Source organism: Aythya ferina (assembly GCF_964211825.1).
Source record: "Aythya ferina genome assembly, chromosome: 11".
NCBI lineage: Eukaryota > Metazoa > Chordata > Aves > Anseriformes > Anatidae > Aythya > Aythya ferina.
Genome location: NC_140307.1, coordinates 3,513,929 through 3,535,873, shown reverse-complemented (window position 1 = coordinate 3,535,873; position 21,945 = coordinate 3,513,929). Strand labels below are relative to the sequence as shown.

At 40.5% G+C, this 21,945-nt stretch overlaps 1 protein-coding gene across 5 annotated transcripts in view; it reads right to left on the bottom strand.

The window, feature by feature from the left end:
- The window catches only part of CERS3 (ceramide synthase 3), a 51,358-nt gene that overhangs the window by 17,081 nt on the left and 12,332 nt on the right, over positions 1-21,945 (bottom strand). For 4 of the 5 annotated variants that reach the window (XM_084532637.1, XM_084532636.1, XM_084532635.1 and 1 more), the window contains 9 exons: positions 16,906-17,088; positions 14,872-14,989; positions 12,663-12,781; positions 8,828-8,885; positions 7,885-7,935; positions 6,528-6,620; positions 6,134-6,262; positions 4,365-4,471; positions 2,802-2,958 (listed from right to left, as the gene is read on the bottom strand). In XM_084532637.1, coding sequence (XP_084388763.1) covers positions 2,802-2,958; positions 4,365-4,471; positions 6,134-6,262; positions 6,528-6,620; positions 7,885-7,935; positions 8,828-8,885; positions 12,663-12,781; positions 14,872-14,989; positions 16,906-17,087 — 1,014 coding nt within the window. In that variant the 5' untranslated portion in view covers position 17,088. Of the gene's footprint in view, positions 1-2,801; positions 2,959-4,364; positions 4,472-6,133; positions 6,263-6,527; positions 6,621-7,884; positions 7,936-8,827; positions 8,886-12,662; positions 12,782-14,871; positions 14,990-16,905; positions 17,089-21,364; positions 21,767-21,945 lie in introns of those variants that run through there. The other variant, XM_084532639.1, reaches the window with a different exon arrangement.

The window sequence follows — 21,945 nt, the reverse complement described above, 5'->3', positions numbered from 1 at the left end:
CACACACTTCTACCTTTCACTTACGTTAGCAGTCCACTTACCTCTACATTTGACTTCTCAAGAGTGGTAAGAAAACTTTACAAACATCTACAGTTTTGTGATTCACATGGAATTTGTTTTCTGCCTCTTCCTGAACTGTTTCAGCCATGCTCATTTCATTAGCAGATTTTGCAATAGGCTTGTACGCACTTGTTGTGCAGTTGCTAAATTCCAGGTCATACCTCTCACGTAAAGCACAAATATCTCTGTACTACAGTCAAACAACTTCATTCCTCATAGCTAAAGTACCTTATTTTTCTTTCTTTTTTTTTTTTATTTTATTTTTTTTTATTTTTATTACCTTCCCCTATTAGATGTCAATTTCTCAACAAAAATTTGCCTTTAGTGACATTTTATAAGATTGGATGTTAAAGATGGATAGGAGATGTTAGTCAATCTGGCTAATTTTGATGAAACATCCTGACAGATATTTTGACAATGTGCTAAAATTATGTCAAAAATTCTGTCAAATTACAGTGAAATATGTAGGACAAACTCCAGCTCAGTGCAGGGGCAAGGCCACGATCAAAAAAGAAAACAAGAAGTAAAACGCTAACACTCAGTAAGCCTGGCCAGAAAGACTGTAATTAATCAGAGGTAAGCTACATGGAAGAAACACAAGTCTTTCAGCCTCTAAAGAAACATAAAAACATGTTTTAAAAGCAGCACAAAGCAAGCCATTTCTTCTACAGATTTTTCCTTTATGTTCAACTGTTTACTCTCTAACAAGGGTTGAATTTGTAACCAGTTTTCTTATAGGGAAGACATTGGGTTTCCCTATGATATCGAGCTATTTGCATAAGACTTGTAGGAACCCAGGAATGCCATCCAATGAGGCTGAGATTGGCACAGGGATCAGATAAACATAGCTTGATTGCACAAGCTTCCTTGAGAAGCCAGGTTTAAATAAAGCAGAAAACAAAAACAAAAAATATCAACAAAATCATCCTCCCAAGTACCTCATCAAGAAACCTTTTATTCAGACCCTTGTCAAAAGTCATCAGGAAAATTCAGTGGGATGGAAGGAAGGAATAATGAAGCACAAACACTCCCAGCAACCATCATTTTAGGAATTAAAAATACCACTTTACACACTGTTACTGCAAATCCCAACCATTAGAAACAATCATTACGGATTACAATGCCAAGCCACACTGAGTCAATCATGGCATTTCATTTCTTAGTTGAGCCTCTCCATCAAAGCAAGACTGGGCCTAAAGTACCACGACCTACAAGTTTGCAGTTCACAGTTATGGCATGTAAATGAACTTTTTCTTTAGCTTTCTTGTTGATTTAAAGGCTTTTTCTTTTTCTACTAAAAAAGCTGTTTAAAAAGACAAGCTTTGCTGATAGGGTCTCATCATACTGGTTGAAATTAATAAACAAATGAAGAGTAGAAAAATACTTGGACTACAGAACAAGCTTGGACTGAGAATGAAGATATTTGACCCGTCTCTTTCTCATTTGCATGGTGATAGCCAGAATAATCGGCTGGTTTCATCCAGTACTATTATAATCTGAAGCACTCTTTCCATCAACTTCAAAGAGGCTCGGGTCAGGATGTTATTGCAGTGATAGGGGCCATGCCTGGGCAACAAACTTGGGTGTAATTGTATTTGCACTGCGCTCATTGCTAATTATTTCCAGAAAGTAAATTATAGGATGGTTTCTGTTAGCAGTCGAACGATGGTTAATATGGGTAGAAAGGAACATTTCTATTTCCTTAAGATGCTTCACAGCATTAACTGCTTCAGATAAAAGGACAGTATCACAAGATTTTTGTCTCTTGATCCTCACAAGGAATACCATTTTTCAATAGCACAAGTTTCACCTTAATTAGCAAAGTATCCCTGTCAATGGTTGTGTCAAATATTGAGACATTCTCCCAAGTTCTTTTCTAAATGCTGCTGGCATACTTTGCTAGAAAAGACCTTGTGAAAGTTTTACTTCAGACAATCAATCAAGACTTAGATTGCAGCAAACATTTTACAGCTTTTTCCCCACATCAATTTCATCTACAAGCTAAAAGTAGATTATGACAGCCCCAAACTTGCACTGTTACTCTACTGAACATGTGAATATGTTGAGACATCCTCAGCAAAGCTAGTCTTTTTAAACAGCCTCTTTGAAAATAAAAGAAAAAGCCTTTGAGCTGTTTCTTCAGCTTTCTTGCTGATCTATTTATATGTCACAGTTGAATGTGACTATTTCATTATGTCATAGTATAATACTGAATCAGCTTCGAATGGTTTTCTTACTCCAAAACCAGAATGTTCAAGTATAGCCAACCTCAGATTTAGAGGAACCTGAAGAACAAGATTTCTTTTCTAGTTTTTAAAAGATCTCAACACTCATCTCTCCCTATTATGATTTTTTTTTTTTTTTTAATGTTTTTACAAATTCCAGGGAGAAAAAGATTACTTTCACCTTGAACACAGGAATTTCAAGAGTTCAATGCCATCTTTGGGCTCCAGTTTTTGGAACAGTTCACTTCTCATTTATTATCAGAGCAAAACATCAAATACAGGGGAAAAAAAAAAAAAAAAGGCTGTACCTGAAGTTTTGATATTCTGATCTATGACCTTAAACATGAACAAGGGGTAGAAAGCACATTGGAACACGTTTATACTTAGTAGGTGCCTATAAAAAATGCTGACATGAAAGTTCATGAAAACAATGAGAGAATCCAAGTAACCTCTACTGGAAGTGTTAGTATATGGCTGGTATTTCACACACCTCTCAGCAGAAACAGAACTGCTTACCTTTAAGAAAATGAATCTTCTCAAAATCTTGAAGATTAAGTAACCCCAATATAAATGCAAGCCTTGAAGGATCAATAGCTGCCCGTTGAATAAGAAATATGCTATGACAGGAGTAGTGGAGTAGTATGTAGGTTGATACAACGTGGCACGCAGAATCCTAAAAAAAAATAAAATAATAAAATAAAGGTCACTGTTATGGTGCACGATTCCTTCTCCATGCAATTTATAATGATTTCTTATTTCACATTCCAAACTGATTAACTATTTCCACAAAATTTTAAAAAGCTCTGCAAAAATGACAGATTAATTAACAAGCTGTGGCTTAACTATATTATCTCTACTGAAGTACAGACTTCAGAAGATAAGAAATTTGAGTCTTGCATGAAAGTATGCTAAAAAAGGATAGATTTTTTTTTTTTTAATCTTGAGCTCTGTGTGGTCTAGATAATATGCAACACAGAGCTTGTCTGTGCCATTTTTTCATGCAAATTCTCTCTAATCTGAAATCCACATTCAGAGAAAATCCTGCAAGATTTGCAACAGGGCTCTTTGTTAATTAACATGTGTTTTGTCCATCTTGAGACTTCACTTCTTCCATATTATTTTGGACTTTTTGAGTCCTTTTAATCTCATCACGTTTTGCTTCCAAGCTCAAGAACAAGAAACTCAGTGAAGCAAAATGATTGGAGATCGTTTGTGCAGTTAATCAAAAAATAACAAGAAAGTAAAAGACATCAGCATTTCTGAAAAAGAATACTACAGGAAATTAAAACCTTGTGCTGATCAATGTTCAGAACTATTAATTTAACCAGCTTGGGTCTCTAAGGGTTTGTCCACATGCAGGGAGGGGCATGAAAGCAAACTAGAACAAATCAATGAAACCGTGAATGTGAAACACATTAAACGCTTTTTAAAAGCTAAACATGTTAAGCATTAAGCACACTAAGCACCCGTGTGGATACTCCAAAGCAGATTAAATCATAGTAAATGCTCACATGAATTTGCAGTGCAAAGTTATGATTTATGTGCATTGACTTCATAAATTAATTGGTTTACCCTAATTTTTCTGACTGTCCCCCATGTAGACAAGTGAGGCGAGGTGCTACCTGAGAGTTACATACCAAAAAGTATGCACTCCAAAAAAAATAAATAAATAACTGCAATCATATAGGACAGACTGTACTCTGCTTTACAGCAGGAGGGATGTAATGAAAGGGACTATGACTTCTTGTAATTAAGTAGCTCAACCCACTCAAAAACACAGGAGCTCGTAATATTTAACTACAATTTATGAAAACAAGTTAAATAATAAGTGAAAGTTTTTATTTATGTTAATACATTTTCAGGAGGTTCATTTTAAAACCATTTTTACTTAAATTTTTAAAGAAAATTACAGGTTTCTATCAACTCTTCCAGCTGGCCACTAAAGTCAACAATAACAAAAGCCCAGCTTCTGCTCTTTAAGATACAATCCATTTCTTTTCTTTTCCCATCACAACCAATACTAACCTTTCAATGGAAATGGGAATGAAATAAAAGGCTGTGACATTAAATATCGCTTACCAGCAGGGAAACAGGATGATCCTCGTGATGAAGAATGCGATAGAAAAGATGATAAACAGCACATTGCAGGTTTTCTCCCAGCGAGCGTAATTAAACATTTTGGCTGCCTACATAGAATAAAATTCAAACATATTACAAATATTCTCTGAAATAAATTCCTTTCTGCATTTTCATAAACAAGAACTCATCTTCCACCTAAGCAGGTTTCCTCCCTGCCTGACATACAGAGCAATCATTTTACTGATACCTAATAAAGCAGCATCAAAACAGATTCCTTGTTTATATTTCTCCTTTTATCTCAAAGGCAAGAACTCTGTATCAGGGGCCTAAGGAACAGCTCTCCGATATGAAAGTAGAAGTGTCATGAAAACACAAAGTGCTCTTGAAAACAGAAGTTCATCTCTCGTTGTACCAGATTCAAAGGAGGCTGAATCAAAGAGAAGCCGCTGGCTCTATCTCCACACTCCAGAGGAGCAGTAGCCCGTTATACACAGGCATTCTGGTGCACGCATGTTACCCTTCTCTGTGCCTAATTTGGAACTTTTTTTCCTCTTTGAGGGCTGGAGGTCCTAGCTTTAGTCTCTATCCCACTAGTAAAGATCATTATTACTGCTCCTCCCATAGCAGAAGAGTACAGCTCCCCATGCTTCATTTAGGAATCACCCTGGTGAACAAAACATCTGTTCTCAAGTGTGAACAAAGCTCCAGGTGCCAAGCCTAGGTCTAAAAAGCATTTTGATCAACTTCTTTTTGAGTGACAGGGCTGAATTAATTTATGCCAGTATCCAACTTCAGTTTGCATCTAAGTGCTGTTGTACCAGCTCTTGGTTCAACTGTTTGTAAAGGCCACACAGTGAGTTGGACCACAAAACAGTTCAGGATTAAAATCCAGTAATCCAGCGAAAGAAACTGCCTTTAATCTGGACCAACCCCAACTGCACGACCCCACTATTAGTTGTTCCATCAGAACTGAAAGCATATTTGGAGAAGAAATGTCCAATGAGAGGCAACAGCCTGCAAGATCTGCTTGCGTGGGTACTGCCAGCAAAATAGGTGATGAAACTACACTCTGAATCCTGGGGCTATAAAACCAGAATGATGCCACTGAATGAACCACAGAGCGCATTCATCTTTTGAGAAACCCAGCAGCAGGTCTCTGTCACCACAGAGCTGTGTGCAGAGAAAAACACTTCCTAATCCTAGGGCATTTCTGAACACTGATATTTCATCCAGAGATGGAGAAAAAGGGAGATGTTTTTCTCCTGCCAGTACCTGTGGTATCTTGTTCAGAGACAGTTTGAGTATCTCCAGCCAGAACTGTATGATGTAGACGTGCCCCTTGGGTCAACACAGGGGTGTGAATGCTGACAAAATTAAGACAGTTTAGAGAAGTAGCCAAGCTTTTAGCTGCTAAATTTGCTTGAGAATTGGTATCATGACAAGCTGTTCGCAGGCTAGCCAACTTGGTCTAATTTTAACAGTGAAACAAGAATAATCCAGGGAGGCAGCTGTATTTCCAGTCCCTGTACAGTACTGCTGAACTTCTCTTTTACTCTTTTCTCATAATGGATTCTGTAACATTCTGTAAATTATCTGGAAGCTCTCTTTTAGCTTACAATTTATGACTGTGTGAAGCTGTCTCTCTGTGAGGATAGGAAGGGAACATATGAATCTGATGGCAAAGAGATTAAAACATCATTGAACACGAGCTGGACAATAAAAAATAATAATTATTAATATATATATTTTAAAAAAGTAGTCGGGGTTACCTCGAGCCAGAAATCTGCAGTATCATGCACAAATATCACCAGAGTTCCAAGACGCACATAATTGCCACACCACGAGCCACTCATTAGCCCAATGGCTGCCAAGTGATGAACGACATGAGCCATAAAATCCTGTGAGGAAGAGAAGAAAAAAGATAGAGCCAAGCAAGCACAGAGCCCTTGAGGGTCTCCTTGCAGGTGAAATGACAGGCAATGCTTGTCACAGAGAGGTGCCCTTGGCAGCCAGGAGAACGTGGATGGCTGCATGTGTGCCAGGTGTAGACTGATGCTGCCCTCATGTGGCTGCACCAAATCCCGTAGCAGGACAGTTGTATAAGCCTTTATTTTTTTCGTGTAGAAACAGAGGTTCTAGCTACAAACCAGCCTGACCACTTGCCTTCCTTTTGTTATCGATCCCCAGTGTAAATAGGAGAGACCAGTAAAAACTGATCTCAGCCATGTAGTACCAGTATTGGGATGGCAGCAAAGTCTGTAAATGAAGAAAAAAAAAACAGTTAACTTGGAGAATACCAAACATTGAATGCCAAGTGAAATTACTTCTTTTTTCCTTTCCTCACTTCTTTTGCTTCTCTGATGCGTCTTGCTTAAAAAAATTAAACTAAACTAAATCCATGTTCTGGGCTTCATTAAGAAGGATGTTCTGGGAGCCAAATATTTTAACCTTTACTCAGACCGAACTCTGTTTCTGCTGTTCTTCCCCCACCCCCAAATTTTAGCATGCTTTTTTTCTATGTTTTTGTCAGAGAACTACACACACAGTGCTTCTGCATTTAATTACAAACAACTGCAAATAAACGAAGCTTTCCTTTTTGGCGAACATTGTAGATACTCATACATCTCATGACCAAAAAGTCATCTGCTTACATTAAAATCCTATGCTTCTGCTTAGGGCACAAGAGGGCTAGGATGCTGAGTTTACATCAGCTTGGCTGCTCATTTGCTTAAATACTTTTCCCAGGTGGCAGGGAATAAGCTTGGTTATCAGGTCCCATGAGTAAGAGGAGCTTGGCAAACCCAGCTGGGAGGCAGGATTCTTTTTATTTTTGACCCTTGAGTAGAAGGTGAATAAGGAGAAGGATGATGGGCCACAGATTTACAGAAATATGAAGGAGGGGGTAGCACACAAGAACCTCTGACAGGTGGGCAAGAAGAAAGTTTGCTTGGAGCCATCTGTTAGGGGATTGTTAGTATGATATTTGAGTAAGAAACCAGACCCTTGGAGGTTAAAAAAAACTGCACACACACAAAAAAAAAATCAGTCCTGAGCAGAGATTCCCAGAGCAGGGAATTGCATTCTGCCAAGTCAAACCACTGCAGTGCTCCCTCCCTCCGCCTGTGCTACTGAGCAACAGGGTGCAGGGAGCACGCGGCACTTGAGCTGCTCGGCACAGCCATATAACGCTGTTCTGCAGTGCCTCAAAGCAACACCAGGACTGGTGCAAGCCTCAGGGTTCTGCACTGAAGCCTCTAACACAAAAGGAGTACTGTGGGCGGCTGGTAAGCTGGTGGGAATGGCAGTGGTCTGGCTGGAGGGCCGTGTTGCAGCACAGGCAGATGGCTGCGAAGTCCTGCAACAGTCAGCAGGAGGTACCAAGGAAAGGCAGAAGAGTCTGGTGCCACACCTCTCCGGGTGGTGCCCGCTGGGAGGGAGAAGCATGTCTGCGGATTACCCCTTCCAATGGGGAAATACCTGGAATGCCCTCAGGCCAACGGACCGACGCCAGAAAGCTCACCTGAAACGGGTAGCCAACCCACGTCTGCCATATGTCGTAAAACCAAGGTTTCTGGGAAAGACAGATGATTCAGACGGATCAGCTGAGCCACAATAAGTCATGTTAACTCCAAAATCCTTAATACTTAAACATTCTCTGTGTGGAACGAGCTGAGAAACTATGATCTGGATAACTGCTCTCCACCAATTTCTAAAGAGATCTTACATCTCAGATTTATTGTATTAGTCTCAGCTTTTTGGCTTCTCTTCAGGACACCTGAAGCATTCCAGTTCATCATTTCATCATCCAAAGCAGTGGGCGTGTGTTTTATTACTGCAATTACTCAAGATATGTTGCCACAATGATTAGATTTTGCTGTGTTTACCAGCCACACACACTGGTTTGTGATGATAAACAGCGTTTGGGGAGAAGAGACAAATGACTGTAGACACACTGAAAATGGTTCAGTTGCTCAGGAGAAGCATTAATGACACCCCAGGCAGTGCTCACATAGTTACAAGCAGCACTCTCTCTCTTGCTGCTGAGTCAGAAGTTGGGAGTAACACCTCAATAAATAGCCATGAAACACACTGCTGTTGTGACCCCAAAAAGCACTGCCAGAAAAGTTTTACTGCTTCCTTTGAGAAAAACGTGGCCATGCGATGCATTTGTAGGTGTTAACAAGGCACGTTGTAAAACCATCTATGGGACTTTCTTAAAAAGGCTGATAACTCGTACTTTTTTTTTTTTTTTAATTACAGGAGTTTGAGAAGAAAATTTAGAAATCCACGCAAAACTTCAGTGTATATTGCAGCCTACCACACAGATTACATACATCACAGATCTGAACCCAAGCAGCCACTGAAATCAGAGTGTATGGGCTTTGATGGGCTTCGTGAAGATCTATAAATCAGTCCTTGTTCTGTTAAAAATATAATATCAAAACTTAATGAAATTAACTTACATCATATAGAAATATAAATCCAGCAATGGAAGATGTAAGATAGAATGAAAATCGCCAGCTGCAAGATTAAAAGGAAAAAATAACATTATTTTCCCATTGATATTATCCTGAGTCAGACCTACAGCAAGTCATCATGCATCACAGACAATTTCCACATAAATGTGCCCTCACATTCCACATTAAGGGTTGCCATGTGTGGGCTATATCTAAATTACTGTTACTCAAATACTTATACTTACCTAATTGCTAAAAAAAAATAAATGATTTTACATTATCACAATACAGATGTCTTGCTTGTGATTATTGGAGAAGTTCTCCAGCCAGGCTCAAGCTGATCAAGCTAATAGTTACAGAAAATTGTAATAAATTCCCTAAGAATTAAATATTTGATGACAGCAACCTTCCCCACTGTATCAATTCCTCTAGTTTAGTCCAACATGAATATTCAATCTCACAGCTCACTATCAGCATAAAACCTTTCAGCCACATAGTATATACTTTCCAGTCAGATTAAACATTGTGAATACTGTCACCAACAGCGACTTGTTTCAATTACTGAGCTAATTTCTTCTGATTTTTTTGTTTTGTTTTGTGTTTTTTTAAACACCAGTTGTTGAAAACTGGGGAGCTCCACGACGCTTTAACAGATACCATGTAAGCTTTTATCTTACTGCTCAGGCCTGGATTACCCATAAACCTCAATCTTTGACTAGGTTTGGCAGCATTTAACTAAGCCTGATCTAAGCTTTTTGTGGTTTAAATGCATATCCATCAAGGCAGATAAAACTCACAGATTTTCATCACTGATCTGGTAAGTCAGCAAAGGGGAAAAAAAAAATCCTGTGTATCTTAGGGAACCGAAACTATGTTGTTGCTTATGTATGGGAGAGCAGGATGCTGTGATTTGGAGCCAGCAATCAGCCTTGTGATGACTCTGGAACCTGCGTGGGAGGTATTGTCCCTGGGACTGGGTGTGGCTGGAGACTCAGCCAGAGCGTTCCCACTCCCACCTCTACAGGTGATGGAAAACTTCTTCCTCTGCCCTTTTCTCCTCTGCTGGAACAAGCCTGACCTTTCCCAGAGCAACTCTTCAAGATCAGTAGGAAAATGCTGCAGGACATCGCATGCTGAGAAAGGTCATAATCACAGAGAAAGGGAAATGCGGCCCCAGACTTGGTGAGAACGTCTCATGGAACAAGAAGTGTCCCAGATGAGAACAGCAAACGGCCTCCCAGAAATGTGATTTGCTAAAAAGGAGAAAAAGCCTTGACAAGAATACTGCTTATGCTAGCACTAATTGAGAGATGTATAAAAATGATGGTTGTGGTCTTTGGCAAACAGTAATGAAGTGTCATTTGAGAGACGATGATGAGACTGGTAAGAGCAACCCCTCCTTTCTGAGCCCTGCATTACCTGGAGAAAGAATGAGATGTTCAAAGACTGAGCCAGCATTTTAAAAGAGAAAGAAATAATGAAAAAATGAGGACATGAGATGGTGGAGGCTAGGCAAGACGATATGTCTCATGCCCACGGAAGAAATCAAGACAACAATTACAGAATTGCCACCAGATACACTGGTAATAAGCAATCGTTCTACATTTCTACTTTGAAGCATCTTTCCTAAGATGATGAAAAACCACCCACTGCACAGACAGAGAAATTCAAATGGCAGAAATCAGGACAGCAAATGGAAGCAGAGAGGGGAACTCACAAGTAATACCTTGCTCAGAGTTAACCAAGAGATCTAGGGAAAGCACCACTGTGGCACAGGATAAACTTCACACAGGGGCTGATTCTGCCATCAGCTCTCCTCGTATTTCAGGCAGAGGTGTAAGGAGTCCAGTGGACATAGCTGGACTGATTCTGTGTTCAGGGTAAAGTGCGTGCTTCAGTGACTTCCTGACTCAGACCCAAAGCACAGAGCACCTAACACGACTGCACCATTGGTCCCCAGCCCTACAAGTCTGTGGAACGAATGCACTTGGCAGTAAGCACTCAGTGCTTCAGATGAACTCATCGTATGTACAAGACTGCCAGAGCACTACCTCATTTTGCATTTAGCCAAGCTTCTTTATGAATTTGGTTAACAAAACCCAAAGTAAAATTCATCCAAATTCACCAAACTTTACACATGTGCCTTTTAAACTCTGGATTCTGGCCGCCAGGGACAGCACAGAACGACAACTGTATAAAAGGATCTTTCTGATTTAACTTTAGGAATCTTCTCTTGAAACTTTTCTCTAAAACTGAGTCTAACAAAAGAGAATTTAATAGGTGAAGTTAAAGGCTGGCGAGTCTTTTAAGGCAGGGAAGGTTTCATGCAAAGGACTTTCCAAACCCCAGTGTTGCTTAACAGGGAGCACTAATAGCTTAAGTATGGCTTAGAACTGGCTCATCAGATTTTCCTTGTGATTCAGAAAAATGATCCTGTAGATTGCAGGCTTTCAAAAATGTCATAACGCTCGTAACACTGACTACTAGCATGGAATAACTCTGTTCAATTTGTTGCCTTGAAAATTATATCCAATTAAATTCACTGACAAAGAGGAGAGCAAGGTTCACAAAATTGCACAAGAAAAACCTGTTTGCTTCATTCTCACTCAGGCTGCCAAGCAAGTTTTAATTTCAGTCTTTGGCTGTGTATAACTAGAGCCATGGATGCATGGCAGGCAGCTCTTGTATCGATAGCAGGAAATCTTAGTGTCACTTGCAAAACAAAGTTAACTGATCCACAAAACAACAGCAGGAAAAAAAAAAAAAAAAAAGAACATCAGTTTGCCAAGACAGTTTATTCAACTCAGTTAGGCTTCACAGCAACACACCTCTGTCTATCAACTGCATTTATGCCCAGAGGAGATCAAATTATTATCATATCGATTCACACAAAGTAATCTTGATAAACTACTCAACTTTGAGCTTTTAACCCTCGTTCTTTAAGCTAATCTACACTAAAAGAGGTCAAATAATATCATCATGTGAATTTTGCCAAGGTAATCATGCTAGCCAAAAGCCCAAATAGTCAGGTCATTAGGAAAGAGTTTTACACTGGTACAGTTAGCTTCAGTAGCAAAAAGGGTTGAGCTATGTAAGCAAAGCCACGCTGCCTACTTGGGGATTTCCAATTTGTATGAGATTTTGGATAACACTGGAATAGTTAATTAGTAAAATGTTTATGTATGGGGAAGTTCTCACATGCTTGTGGAAAATCAGACTCTTGAATGCTTTTCCAGTTTTCAATCATATGCAGGAGGAGGTTTTGAAACTTTTTTACATATTCATTGTTATCACTCGGAATTACTCAATGGCCCACCCTCATTAGCAGATTTGAACTCATGTTCCATATGGTACCCTGTGCTCAAGCTGTAACACCTACCACTTAATTAGGATGCCAGGAATCCTGCTCTTGAACTCACTTCTGTACACACATTATATTATCCCAAGATGAAAATATAGATACATATTTAAACAGTGAATAAGCATTTTGGTTGCCTTATGATTACAGGCAGACAGACAAGTGTTTTCCTATTCTCTACATGTTTTCATCAAGTGTTACATAACAGGAGCCTATAAATAAATCCATTATTACGTACTGAAGAAACCTAAAATATTTTGGAGTGTTCCCCTCCCCCCAGGAATCCGTAAGCCTAGTATTTTTGAGTCATAGGATTTGGAGAAATGCTACTAGACCCTTTCAATTTCTTTGCATACGCACAAACCAAAACCCTAGTCAGACAGACCCAGATTTCTGGAAATAAGCCCCCAACCAAGAGGGCATCTGAGGATCTCAATCACTTTCCAAAACAAAAATCCATAATAAAGAAAAGACTTTTCTTACAAAGCTTCCTGGAATTTCCGAAGCACAGTTGGGATCTCAAGGTTTCGCCTTCTCCTAAACCACTTTTCCACCAAATGGACGGTACAGTTGCACTTTTTGGCAAGGCCTTGAATCTCTGACTGCAAAAAATGGAAGAGTGTTAGCAACAAGATCTACACCAGTGTCATCTTTATTTATTTTGTACTTCACAGATCAGCTTCCCACAATTATAAGACCTTCATTTAAAAATATTACTTATATTAACTGTCCATGGTGTTTTAACTTCGAGACTTCCTGGTTTAATTTTTGAATGACATTCACAGAAATACTGGGGTTTCAAGACACTAACTTATGTTAATAAATCAAGCATGAAATGTATGGGTCTACAAATGGTGCTATTGCTACTCTAATGGCTTCTGATAACTTAAAAGATGCAGCTTTTTCTGCTAAACAAGAGGTTTGGCAGTGGGTAACTTTTTGGAGTGCCATGTATAGATGCACGTAGACCTTGCATCCAATATTTTACCTTGCATCATCATTAGACTGTATTTAAATGAGTATTTCTGGTGAGACAGCGTTAAGGCGAGCTGGGCTCTGTTCTCAAATTCAGCATTCTGCCACGCAGCAGGGCAAGTCACTTAATCTTACTGAGCAAAATCCAGACTGCCTCCTTTCAACACCTAAAAATAAATTAGTGCTAGAGCAGTCACCTAAGAATCCATCTAGCCTTCCAAGTGCAGCTGCCAGTTGTCTGTGCTTTATCTGTACTCCAAAGGTGAAGTGGCTCTGCTGTGCAGCCATGCCAGCGTGCACCAAGCACAAGGTACTACCTCCTACTCTAATGATTAGGGGCGATGAGCTGCCTCCTCCTTCACCCACGTGCCTCTTGCATTTCTGGGTGCTCGGTGCCCCACCTGCAGCTTGTCGGCTTCCTCCCTCTCCTCCATCCTAAGAGGCAGAACGTGTGGGCTGACCTCCCCTGGGGCAGCTGCAGGAGCAGAGGCAGTGTTCAACTCATCCCTGGGGAAGTTCTTTCCCTCCAAGGCTGGTATGCAAATAGTGGGTGGCAGCAGCACTGCCTCTGCCAAGGTAAGTCCTGTTCAGTTAGTCTTCTCTTGGAAGCAAGCTCTGGTATGTGAGCAAAGGCACCTCAGCTGCTGGGGAGGGCAGGACTGCCAACAGGCTCTGTGTTCAGCCCATCCTGCTGGCTGAAGAGCTCCCTACTTGCCACACGGGAATACTGACTTTGTTTAGACAGATGATGGAGCCTAGATGCCCTCAGTCACCAGCCAGGCCTCTGTGCACTCAGACATGCTGGTTCCTAGGCCAGACACATAGAAGAGGCAGTCTGAATCATTCCTGTGTACCAAGAAGTAATAAATGTGAATTCTGTGCTTCCCTTCAGAGATTAATTGTCAAATTGCACTCATGCAGAAGGAAGTTATGAAACGGAGATCAGGGTACTTGGCCAGAGAGTAGAGCTCACATGTGAACATGAATACATGTACATCTACTCCTGACAACAGCAGGCCAAAACCACAATAAGAGAGCAGCAGAGTCAATGCAAAATTCCAGATATCAATAATCATCAATGAGGCACATCTTTCTTTTAAAAAACAGCATAGGAAAACTGCAATTGTTTGGTATTTGTAGTTAAGTGAACTTCCTGAGATTGCATTCGCAGCAAGGACAGATTCCTGCTCCCCATCAGCAATCAGGTTGCTTCATGTTTTGAAATACTAAGTGTTGGCTTTTATCTTCTTCTTGTTCAAATTTAAAAATCAACAGCAAGTTAATATAAAGATTGTTTTTCTTTCTTACATAAACCAAGATTAAGTATGCAGCAATATAACAGATCAAACAGCTTCCATACCAGTGTTCCAATATTACTGCTAGCAATAAATATGATAGCACTTTCCAACAACAGATGTCAGTTGATATTTTCTGCAGGCAGAATGAGTTAAAGATGGAGCACTGATCTTCATTGGAAATAATACTAACAGTCTAACCTAGAACAGCATGCCAGAAAATTAAACATCTTAAACGTATTTTCTGTTTTGGATGCTATATACCCTTGTCAGCAGAAAAGCAACATAAACCCAAATAAATTAAGTCATCTGTCAATCAGCTGGAACTCATCCCATGATGTCATTGCTAATGGCTTATTGAAACAGTAAAACTTGGGATTTTCCAAAAGCCAAAACTACTTTAAAAGAATGAGAATCCTTACTTGGGATGGGTGTTTTGAGCACTCCCGGAAATAACTCTCTAAAACAGGATTAGGCTGTGGCTTCACACGTCTTACATTCTTTATACCTAAGGCTTTTGCTAGAGGTATAGCAATATATCTGAAAAGACACAGAATGAAAAGATTAATAAATACAACACAGTTACAAGACCTCAGCTATTCTCATACCAGGATATGAACAAAGTAAATCTGAAGCATTGTAATCTGCTATAGTATATGACTGCTCCATGAGAACAAATAATCTCCCTTTAACTAATCCCAAAAGAGAATCATAGCATATTAGCAATTAGGGGAAAAAATAAAATAAAATAAAATAAAATAAAATAAAATAAAATAAAATAAAATAAAATAGTAAAAAAAAAAAAAAAAAGTAGACAACTACTTGATTTTCTGGTCCTGAAATGCTCTGAAACTATAGAAAAAATCCTGATTTTTTGTCCTTGTCTTTTTCACAGACACATTTGAGTTAAGCAATAGTTAAGGGAACATGAAACGTGAACAGATGCTGGAAGATTGCTACTGGGATAATCTCTCCTGGTGACAGGTAGTCACATAGCACATTGTCACGCTGGGCTACCACGGCCCAGGAAACAGGATTCTGCATGTGGCCTCTAGCCAGTGGCACACAGCAACTCCCCCAGAAACTGAAGGCTTCTCCTTCTCTTCCATTTTCCACTACTAGGAGCTGCAAAGCCAACTGCTTCGCTCTTCTACTTGGGCAGGCTTTTCTGGAGAATACAACAACAACAAAAGCCCCTTCCTCTCTGCTGATATCAGCGACTGATTCCCTATTACTCATAGCAGCGGTCAGTTTTCTTCATTCATGGGCCGATTCACTGCACACCAGATGTATGGGCTAATTATTCACATGAGCAACTTCCAACAGCAGTGCAGTGAGACAGCTGGGCAAGCATTTACTCAGGAGACACTGTGCATGGTTATAAACATATGAACCAAATTACTTTTGATCTCTGATATGAATGATCTTATCTGGTCCTGTCTTAAGTCTGTTCAACTTATGACATTCCAAATTTCCTCATTGTATCCTGAAATAATTACAAAAACTACTAATCACGTTTTTAGAGCAGAAAAAAAAAAAATCAAATAAAACCAATAAAATTGAAACAAATAATTAAGTAAATGTATTGAAAATCTTAATATATTTGTAGCTTTCTTCTGTGGTGCCAGCCTTTGCCTGTCTCATAAGACTCCAGTTGCAGAAGTAAGCCATTTAGGCTGAAAATTAGGAGAAATTTAGCTGGAAACTAGGAGAAGTTTCTTCTCAGAAAGAGTTGCCAGGCATTGGGCTGGGTTGCCCAGGGAGGTGGTGGAGTCACTGTCCCTTGATGTATTTAAGGAAAGGTTGGACGTGGTGCTTGAGGACATGGTTTAGTGGGTGATAATGGTGGTAGGGGGGTGGCTGGACCAGATGATCTTGGAGGGTTTTTCCAACTTTAATGACTCCATGATCACTAAACCAGAGTGAGAAAAAAGCATCAGCATTACTAGCTCTACAGAAAATGTTCACAGGAAAATTTGAGATCCCTCCAGTCTGCGTACGTTTGCTACAACTGGACACCTTTGATTTATCAGCCTTACACTAATGTCCTGGGGAAGGACCTAACAAGAGAAGAGGTTTGGTTTGGAGGACAAATAACTCTACTCTTCCACCAAAGGAGAAAAAGCAAAAGGAATCCAAAATGTTTATGAAAGAATTGATTCTCTAGTGGAAGGAGATAATCAGAATTATCCAAATGCTGTTCTAGAAATGAAAGAAACGTAGAGAAATGCTTTCCATCTAGATTGGACCACAATCGCATGTTCCTGATAGTGAAAAATATTTCCCAGGATTTCACCTTCAATATTATCTGTAGTAGGTATTTTTAGCAGACTCCCAACTAACCCTCTGTTATGAAATCTTTAGATCAACATTCTTACATTATCTTAATTTCCAATTTTATTTTTTAGCATTAACAACAACTAACGAGAGTATTACATGGAATTTCTGTTTCTTACCTTTCACTGAGGAATCGGATAATCAGCAATACAAAAGCATATGGTATTGTGGCATACAGCTGATGTGGTTTTGGAAAGACAAGGCCTTCACGGTCTACGAAATGTGCCCATGTGACGTTGATAGGCATCCATATATTCTCCCACCAGAACCAGCTGTTGAGTGTCTTTAATATGTGCGCCATGCTAAGCAAATAAAATGATAATTAAAAATTAGTCGTGTCATATTAAAAAGAAAATGCCTGAAAGGAAACGTGGTACAAGCAAATAACACAGGAGACCTTGGTCCCACGCTCCCCTGGTCTGCACAGGTTGCACTTGTAGTGCAGGTCCAAAAGAAGCACTCAGGAGAGCTACTGCAGGCACTGGAGATATGTTCAGGTGTTCCCTGACTGATTTCTCACAGAAAACAGCCCTAGCCGGTGAGGTCTGCAACTCTGTCAGTTTTCTCAGGAGAGAGAGGAGGAAAGAAATCAATCCATAAATCAGCTGGAAGTTGAAAACCCATCATTAAGAGCATGCAGGTGGGGTTATAATCCAGTGGAAGAGAAAATAAGAGAAGATCTAAGAGAAGAGCTAAATCTTAAACTGGCATAAATGAATGCAGATTAAAAAAAAAAAAAAAAAAACACCTGTAGATTTAAATTCTGATGTCTCACTTCAGTCATTCAAACTAAATTTTTTAATATCTGGTCAAATATTTTACAATTATCATTTATAATTATCATACAAATACACAAAAGACACTAAAGAGAACTCATCTTCTCTACACTGCCTTTCTAAATTAAATATAAAGGTGTGGGAGAGTGGAAAGAAATGTGGAGAGGGTCCAGGGGGTGACTTAGTCCTGTATTAATGAAGACATTTTGCTGCTGAGCTACTGCTGCTTCATGTGTGGGTTGTAATACACCCCTCAGTCCTGATTTTGCAAATACTACTATGCACAGGACCGAGTATAAAAGTTACAGTACACAGCAAGTTTATTTGGGGATTTACAAGAAATACTGTGATTTAAGTATGACCAAACCCTGGATCAGAAGAAAATACCAAAAATCTGTTCTAAAAGGAAAAAAAATGTTACATTTAAAACAAAATACTTTATTCTTTTAAAAGTCTCATTTTCAACCTTTCCATTCTAGTTATGTATTTAGAACCATATTTGTTATCCCTCATTTAGTTGTAAGAACTTTACAGAACAAATGTGTTATATATCCGATAAAAATGTTGTAAAATAGAATTAAAATAGAATTCACTATTATATTTTCCATAAGGCTAACATAAGCAGTTTTTCTGTAATTTCCATGAGTAATAAATGGAAATAACTTCTTTCCATAGTAAATTTTCCTGTAAACCAGAAAAAAGTATGAGGAAATAATTGATTTCACGGAACCATAGTTTCAGCGAGGAAACAGTCGAGCTGGGAGAATCTCATGAAGTCTCCTCCTAGTGCTAGACTTGCCCCTGGGAGACGTGACAGTGCCACATTTGCATAGGATCAAGTGGCAAAATTAAATCGTGCTGAGGACTTAGCGGCTCAGGCCCTTCCTAATCCTCCAATATTGAGCAGGGGCCACACAACCTCAGGGTTGCCTGCAGCCGCTGTAGGCTCTCACCCTGTGCACTCACACAGGGCTTCCCTGATTCAGAGAGCTCGCTCCAAAGCTCACTTTAATCAACCGCTAATGAGCGATTGCTGCAATCCACGCAGGGCTGTTTCCATCCTTCTGCAGCCTCGCAGCAGGTTTGTGAAACAGCAGCTTGGACCCATCAAACACGGCTGGGTTAACAGGCACCGTGAATCAATTGACTGGTCATGAACAGTAGTCAGCACTGAAATATTAATAACCATTTAATCTTTTTAAGTGCTGAAAGGGGATAGTAAAACCTACTGAATGAATTGTGTGTGCACAAGCAAATGCAAAAAGAAAGGACAGAGAAATCACAATTGTTCCTTCCCTGAGACTTTATAAGCCAAACTTCAGCCTAGAGCACTTTTTTACTGCTGAATTGTAAACTCCTGGAAGTTGGGATTTATAACGGGGCTGCTAACAGACCCTTTACTGCAGCTAGCAGGCGCCATGATAATGAAACAGGGCTTTGAAACGTGACATTTTAGGTCAGACAGAAAGGCTTGCAGACACACTGCTCTGGAAGACCAGGGGAGATGCTCGTTACCCGGTTGTGCTCCGTTATATATCTGTATTTTTAAACCAGACTGTGCATTGCAAGTTATCGCCAACTGCAATGGTAATAATGGGCCAGTGCATTAAAACACAGCGGAAAGAGCATTACCAGTCAGGCTACGGCGAGGTAAGTTGTGACTGAATGTACCCAGAATACTCAAACCATAGAAAAATTCAGCACTGTGTATTTTAAAATCAGATTCTTGGGATCTGCAATGCATGTTTCCCTTCCACACATATATGTCTGTATGGCTGTCTTTTCAGATCTTCAGTTACCTAATGCATCTCTATTAAACTAAGCTCCCAATTACACGTGCTTAATCCCAATATCTAAGGGAACGTTGGAATGTGGGGGTCTGATCCAGAGTCCACAGATTTCAGAAGAAATCCTTGCTCACAGACACCAAGTATAGTCTGAAAGGTGGTTCTCTAAACTCCCCCACCTGCAGTCCCCTTGTGCTTCCTACAGGTTTTTGCCTGGCACACCGGCGATTAGACCATCCCTGATGAACGTCGTCCATCATCCAAGTGATTATTATAAGACTATAAAGCTGTTGATGAGGCTCCACACCTGTTTGCAGCCTATTCTTATGCTTCATTAACCTTAAACTGGACTTTCACCCTCCATCCAATCTGCTCTCACTGCAGCAAACCAGGTCATCCCCCTGGGCAGTCTTGGAGATTTCCATCTTCCTAATAGCAGCTTTTAAACACCTGGGCTGTTTCCCTGTCTCCCTTCAGTCTCAGTCCTCAAGAGGACGTTCCTGGAGCACCTGGAAGGTGAGCAAGTCCTCCCAAACACACCTAGGCACCAGCACCCAGTGCATTTCAGTTTCCTTTTGTGCCCTCTTTGCTCTCAGTGGCTGCCAGTGGATTATTCTTCCTCAAATCACGGAGGTCACAAAACATATGGGGACTCCATAAATACTCTTCTGTTGTGTACATCATATACAAGCAAGGGTCTCTTCTGTATTATAAACAAGCCGTGGTCCTTTCAGTTTGCTGAAATCTCCTGAAACCCATGTGTGTTTTGTATATTTTTTCTGTATTAAAAGGAAACGGAGGCCCAGCAGAAGCCTCCGTCTCAGGAAGCACCGCTCAAGGCAAATTACTTGGGAGTAGCTCAGTGCTAGCTTTATCTCTCATCTTCTCCACATACTTGCTACTTCCTAGAAACCTTGACAAAATTAGTATTGGGACTCAGTTACAATTTTTAAAACTTAACCCATCTATTATCCCATCCCTCTGCTCAAGAAGCAATTTTAATGTCCCCACAATATCACCGACAGAAGTGATTCAGCTCTCTGGCTTACTCACCATACCTACGGCAATCCTTGTCCCAGACACTAATCCCCATTATCAGCCCTCTCCACATTACGACTTGACTGCTTCCATTTAAATTATTTACTTTGAATCATTTTGACCCTAAACAACGGCTGCGTGGTACGTGAAATGAGAAGCCAGATGATGGAGAGTAAGTGATGAAGGCACACAGGCCATTTGTCTCTAACAAACTTTGCCTTAGAAAAAACATCTGCATATGCAGATGTCTCCTCCTGATTGTTAGCTTCCTGGGACAATTGTGGCAGAGGGACTTCTCAGAGCCCCTTATTCCCACATCTGGCAGTTCACCAGGCAAGAGCAGGAATGGCAGAGAGCAAACTCTGCTTCCAGGCCACACCAAGTTAAAGGCGCATTGCCAGTGCCACAAGAAAGAAAATTTTCCCATTATTGTTGGTCCTGTTCCCACCCCACCCACACCCCCAAAACAAGGGCTATGGTTCTGGCATACTACAGGTAGACAGGACTCAAGCACTTAGATATAATTTAAAGGATGCTGTCTGTAGTGTTCAGTTTTTTGGTTTAAACCCAGTGATTTTCAGCAGCTTGTTGACAGGTCAGGAACCCTTTGGCCATATAGTCTCTGAGAACACCTAATCTAGCACCCATAGCACGAGTGGGAAAGAAAGCATCCACCACAGCCCTCTTGTGGAAGGGACAAATAACCAGGCAGAAGTCTTTCATCCGTCCCTTCTGCCACCCAGGCACAGGGCCTAGGAGCAGCGAGGTGGACAGGCATCTCTTCAGGCAGTGCCTGGCACCTGGGTGGAAAACGGGAGAACCAGTTTCTCAGTACTTGGGCAAGTGAAGCATTTTGCAATAGGCTCCTTTCATGCTGCCAAGAAATTTTCACCTCTGAGAAATGCTACAACTGCAGTTGCCAGGACCCTGGTTTGTTTTTTTCAGTAATCAGTGTAGAAAAACTACAGGACACTTACTTTTGCCAGGAGCTTGTGACAACACAGCCACGTGTTCCAGTGCAGCCCAAGTGGTGGCAGCCAGTTCCAGCACCAGGCTCAGGCTGCAGCCACCGGATTCCCCAGCAGGCTGATCTCCTCGGTTTGCATGAATTGCCACAAGTGGTTATCCTCCCCTCACACTTCCAAAGAAGCAGCGGCAGCTGCAAAGGCCCAGTCTGTCCTGATCTGGGACCAGCTCTAACAAGAAACTTGAAAGGCTGCCCAGCATAAGCCTCCCATTGCTAGGAGCGCTGAGCTCAGAACTTTTTTTCCTTACGGTCTGTAACGGTGCCAAGGAAGCACCCAGGCATGGCAGGTGCGAAAACGACAACAGCTGAGTGACCTATTTTCTGCTCTACCTAGGCTGAAAAACCTGCTGCTTCCCAGATTCACATCCATGCATCAGCACTGCCAGTGTTAATCTCATCGACAAAACTGGAATTTTTACCATTGGGCTAACAATAAAATATAGTTTAGAAAAAAATGGAAAGTTCGCCTGCACCCTGAAAATTAAACACTCCAAATAAAGAAACTAATCGCCTCCTTGGTAAAGAAGGAGC